A 5,000-nucleotide genomic window follows, 5' to 3' on the forward strand; every position below is an offset into this window, starting at 1 on the left:
GGTGGCCCTCGTACATCCATCCACCCATCCACTGTACATCACAGGGTGATCATTAGTGTATCACCTTCCTTTGGGGTCCCTCATACAGGGGTCAACCTGGCCTAGTCCCTCTTCAAGGGGTCAACCTGACCTAAGGTCCCTCATACAGGGGTCAACCTGACCTAGAATCCCTCTTCAAGGGGTCAACCTGACCTAGGGTCCACAGGGATCAACCTGACCTAGGGTCCACAGGGGTCAACCTTACCTAGGGTCCCTCATATAGCTCATACTTCAGTGAGTGCACTTCCTTGGGCATCACAGCAAACCCTTTCACTTCTAGCATCATGTTGCAAATGGAGAAAGCAGTCATCCTCACCCCAGTACAAAACACAAAACTCTGATTGCAACACGAAAATGACAGGCTTTTATTGTTGGTGAGTATGGTGATGACAAATGCAGACAGTACATTTGGCAATTTACTTACAGGTTTAGGCAATATATTTGTTGTCGCCTTCCCAATTCAGTTACAAATATACCATCCCTGATAAGAAATTATCCCATCAAATTGTTGTTAATTTCAACAAGCCAAAAAAGGCTGTTGCCAGGAGGCAATCCCGTACAGGTTAACTCACTGACTTCCTTGGCTTGTGCTGAATAACAAGCTTGTGAGAAAAAACGTCTCCTTGACGTCATACTTTCTATTCTTGATCAATTTATTTAATTAGTTTTCTATACTATTTAGTTTAGTTAGTTACGTAACATCCAGAGGTATGTATAGGCCTACCCAAAGCCTTCTATATGGCTTTGGGCCTACCCTCATGATTAGTTGGGCCACATGCAGTAAACCCAGTCTTCTTCTTCTTCTTCATTATTATTTGGCGGTTGGCATACCAATTTGGTGCATTACCGCCACCAACTGTTTGGGGTGTGGAGCATCAATGCGGAGTTCAACTAATTTAATATTAAAGGAAAATAAAAAAAAATAGATAGAGAAAGGCAAGGGCAATTATTTATGTTTAAATTCTATCAAATAAACCAGTTCGTTTGAGATGTAAACCCAGTCGCCTGAATGTCAGCACTCAACTGAGTGACGTCAAGGGGGAGGTTCTCCAGTCGGGCCACATAGTCTTCTACTAGGTCCGCTTCTCCTATCATATGGCCACAGGGAGTACGCTTTTATGGATCATTCGTTTCAGTGTGTGTGAAAGAAACAGTCTTCAGTTCCAATATGTCTGGAAGAGGCAAAGGAGGAAAAGGTCTTGGAAAGGGAGGCGCTAAGCGTCACCGTAAAGTTCTTCGTGATAACATCCAGGGAATCACCAAGCCCGCTATCCGCCGCCTGGCTCGCCGTGGCGGTGTGAAGCGAATCTCTGGTCTGATCTACGAGGAGACTCGTGGTGTGCTGAAGGTCTTTCTGGAGAACGTGATCCGTGATGCTGTCACCTACACCGAACACGCCAAGAGAAAGACTGTCACCGCCATGGATGTGGTCTACGCTCTGAAACGCCAGGGTCGTACTCTGTACGGCTTCGGCGGTTAAACCTGAATTCCTCCCTCTGATTTTAAACCAACGGCTCTTTTAAGAGCCACCCAACTTCTCCCTGAAAGTATCGTTTATTCCATTATCGAGTACAAAGCAAACATGTGCTGCAGATACATGGGGACATCTAGCGGAGAGTGTTTCTGCCTGTGTCCTACCTTTGTTATTTGAGTCAGTTAATATTCATATATCTATGAAACAAGATTGCGAATTCCTAACGTAACTCAAGCACCCGATACATGTACAAAAAGGGCACGGTCCAGACCAGTAATCCCGACCGAACACGGTAAACAAAATCGTACATTTTAGGCGACAAATGCACCCTGTGAGAGCCACACCAGCGTTTTGCTTTCGTCCATTTATGCCTACCGAAAAATGTAGGATTTAAAAAATAAATACTATTAAGTATTAAAAAAAACAACTTTGAGTTCTATTGAAAGACCCGGAAATTGCTCTTTTTCCGACACGTTTAACTGGTTTCGCGTTTTCTGATAGGTCAAACAGATGACGTCACTATTTAACGTAGCCAATCCAAAAGAGTTGCTTACCGTATTCAATTTGCATACACATGTTTTAAATTCGGTCTGCGCCAAAGGCAGAGTCACGTTTAGTCATTGAGATTTGAAGACATCACCATGCCTGAACCCGCGAAAGCTGCACCCAAGAAGGGATCCAAGAAAGCCGTCACTAAAACAGCAGGAAAGGGAGGAAAGAAGCGCAGAAAGTCCAGGAAGGAGAGCTATGCTATCTACGTCTACAAGGTCCTGAAGCAGGTCCACCCCGACACTGGTATCTCCTCCAAGGCGATGGGCATCATGAACTCGTTCGTGAACGACATCTTCGAGCGCATCGGGGGAGAAGCTTCCCGCTTGGCTCACTACAACAAGCGTTCTACCATCACCTCCAGGGAGATCCAGACCGCAGTGCGTCTGCTTCTACCCGGTGAGCTGGCCAAGCATGCCGTGTCCGAGGGAACAAAGGCCGTCACCAAGTACACCAGCTCCAAGTAAAGCCGAATCCTCTCAACCCCGACCCTAAAGGCTCTTTTAAGGGCCACCCAAAATGTCAAAGAAATGCAATCCTGTTCCACTATTCTTAATAAATTTCAGCTGCCATAATTATTGTTTGCTAGCGACCAAACTAGCTGCTACTTAAAGTATCCTTTAATAATCTCAGCTGAGCTATTCAAAGGTTTTCGAAATAGGTTGAAATATGACCTTACGTTAATCGATAGCCTTGAAAGGCTGTTCTTTATTAGGAAAGTTGGGCCACTTACTTTTGGACCATCTGTTTCAGACCACACAACATTCAAACAATTTAAAAATAAATTGCATTGCACATGGCGTGAACTGTGTTTTACACCCATTAGTGATGGGTTTCTTGTTCGTTTCTAAAACCAAGACTATTTTATTTTCAGATTTGATGGGGGAATAAAATGAACTAAATGCCTTTTTTTAGATAAAAGTGTGTGGCTCTTAAAAGAGCCTTTGGTGTAGTCGTAGACTAAATTTATGCACGCTCTCCACGGATGCGGCGAGCCAGCTGGATGTCCTTGGGCATGATGGTGACCCTCTTAGCATGGATGGCGCACAGGTTGGTGTCCTCGAACAGACCGACCAGGTAAGCCTCGCTGGCCTCCTGAAGAGCCATGACGGCGGAGCTCTGGAAGCGCAGGTCGGTCTTGAAGTCCTGAGCGATTTCTCTGACAAGACGCTGGAAGGGCAGCTTGCGGATCAGCAGCTCGGTGGACTTCTGATAGCGACGGATCTCTCTCAGGGCCACGGTACCGGGCCTGTAACGATGAGGCTTCTTCACGCCACCGGTAGCCGGGGCGCTTTTGCGGGCAGCCTTGGTAGCGAGCTGCTTCCTCGGGGCTTTGCCACCGGTGGATTTACGAGCGGTCTGCTTGGTTCTTGCCATTGTGGTATTTTGAAAAAAACACGAAGTGGTTTATCCAGCTGCAGTTCACCTATTTAAAGCATTTACAAGTCACCGCCCCCTATTACGTCCTTGTTTCCCCATCACGGATTGGCCACCCGTTTTACGTAGATTACATTTTGTCTACCCCTGAAAGGTTTTGTAATTTTCCTTCAGTTGATGACCTTGTGCTGATATTATTGCTCTCTAATAAATAAATATCCGAAAATATTAATATTATTCTATTCTGATATGAAGCAATATCACTCGTGGTGCTCCTGAATCCAGATTACTTTAGTTTAAAACAAATCAGGATTATCAAACGTTTAATGCTCGACCACTTTAAAAGCCTTTTTGAGTTAAGGGTTTATTAGTAGGATACACAATATAAAACATGTTGGCATATTTGTAATGTTTCGCCAAGTTTAATAAAGGCTTTTTAAAAAATACCTTTTCGAGTGCCTCAGACTCACTACCAGATTGAAACAATATAAAACATATTCATTCTCACGTTGTTAGCATAACAGGGAACGTTTTTTAGTTTGTATTGCTGGAGTGAAGAGAATATTATAGAGTTCACATTAATCAGGAATCGTAACATGGATATCGCTTTAAAATGATATAAGTGGGTGGCTCTTAAAAGAGCCGTTGGTGGAATTCTCTGAAGATCCAAATTTACTTGGACTTCTCGGTCTTCTTGGGCAGAAGCACAGCCTGGATGTTAGGCAGCACACCTCCCTGAGCGATGGTCACTCCGCCGAGCAATTTGTTCAACTCCTCGTCATTGCGGACAGCCAGCTGCAGATGGCGGGGGATGATTCGGGTCTTCTTGTTGTCACGGGCAGCGTTACCGGCCAACTCCAAGATCTCAGCGGTCAGATACTCGAGCACAGCGGCCAAGTACACCGGTGCACCAGCGCCGACACGCTGAGCATAATTGCCTTTGCGCAGCAGCCTGTGGACACGGCCCACGGGGAACTGGAGTCCAGCCCTTGAAGAACGAGTCTTGGCCTTAGCCCTAGCCTTGCCTCCGGTTTTGCCTCTTCCACTCATGTTTTTAGATGTACTGAAGTACTTTCAGAAAAGAATGACCAGCGCTAACCACAGAACGTGTATTTAAGCCACATGGCAGTCTTCCATTGGTTTAACCTATGATAAGAAGAGCCAATCATCTCTTCCCGTGCGTTGGTATTGGCAACGCCCCCTTTCTTTGTTGTACTGGCGCCTTTACAGCAACAACGTAGCCTACTAAAACAATATGCCGAAAATAATAAAAAGCATTTAAAGCAATACTTAAGAGTCATTCCATGAGAAAACCAGGCAGTGTCGGAAGAGGGGAGGCGGCCAAATCGGCTCATACTTTGTATGTGTGATAAGTGTGTGGAACTATGAACAGCCATGACTCTCGTTGCCAGTTCTTGGGCCCCCTTGAAAACCATACAATTTGTGGCTGAAAATGACTGAAATGGCAATGGCTACCCTGATAATTCTGATAAAGGTATACACATGACTTGTATATTTCCATAGAGCCTGGGTTCCCTTGTTTTACAGAGCAAAAGTTGAA

The 5,000-nt window shown here is 45.1% G+C and overlaps 4 protein-coding genes across 4 annotated transcripts; 2 read left to right on the forward strand and 2 right to left on the reverse strand.

The window, feature by feature from the left end:
• Window positions 1-1,188: 1,188 nt before the first annotated feature.
• On the forward strand, window positions 1,189-1,539 carry LOC134061270 (histone H4). The gene has a single exon (XM_062517396.1). The coding sequence runs from the start codon at window positions 1,208-1,210 to the stop codon at window positions 1,517-1,519; it is 312 nt and encodes a 103-aa protein (XP_062373380.1). The 5' UTR covers window positions 1,189-1,207; the 3' UTR covers window positions 1,520-1,539.
• Window positions 1,540-2,128: 589 nt separating this feature from the next.
• On the forward strand, window positions 2,129-2,656 carry LOC134064521 (histone H2B 1/2-like). The gene has a single exon (XM_062520479.1). The coding sequence runs from the start codon at window positions 2,155-2,157 to the stop codon at window positions 2,527-2,529; it is 375 nt and encodes a 124-aa protein (XP_062376463.1). The 5' UTR covers window positions 2,129-2,154; the 3' UTR covers window positions 2,530-2,656.
• A 318-nt stretch (window positions 2,657-2,974) lies between these two features.
• Window positions 2,975-3,561, reverse strand: LOC134059418 (histone H3). The gene has a single exon (XM_062515847.1). It carries the CDS (start codon window positions 3,437-3,439, stop codon window positions 3,029-3,031), a length of 411 nt encoding a protein of 136 aa, XP_062371831.1. The 5' UTR covers window positions 3,440-3,561; the 3' UTR covers window positions 2,975-3,028.
• Window positions 3,562-3,772: 211 nt separating this feature from the next.
• LOC134059596 (histone H2A) lies at window positions 3,773-4,511 on the reverse strand. Its single transcript, XM_062516071.1, has one exon. The coding sequence runs from the start codon at window positions 4,487-4,489 to the stop codon at window positions 4,112-4,114; it is 378 nt and encodes a 125-aa protein (XP_062372055.1). The 5' UTR covers window positions 4,490-4,511; the 3' UTR covers window positions 3,773-4,111.
• Window positions 4,512-5,000: the final 489 nt, after the last annotated feature.

The sequence above is a fragment of the Sardina pilchardus genome, chromosome 1 (genome assembly GCF_963854185.1).
Source record: "Sardina pilchardus chromosome 1, fSarPil1.1, whole genome shotgun sequence".
Classification (NCBI taxonomy): Eukaryota; Metazoa; Chordata; class Actinopteri; order Clupeiformes; family Clupeidae; genus Sardina; species Sardina pilchardus.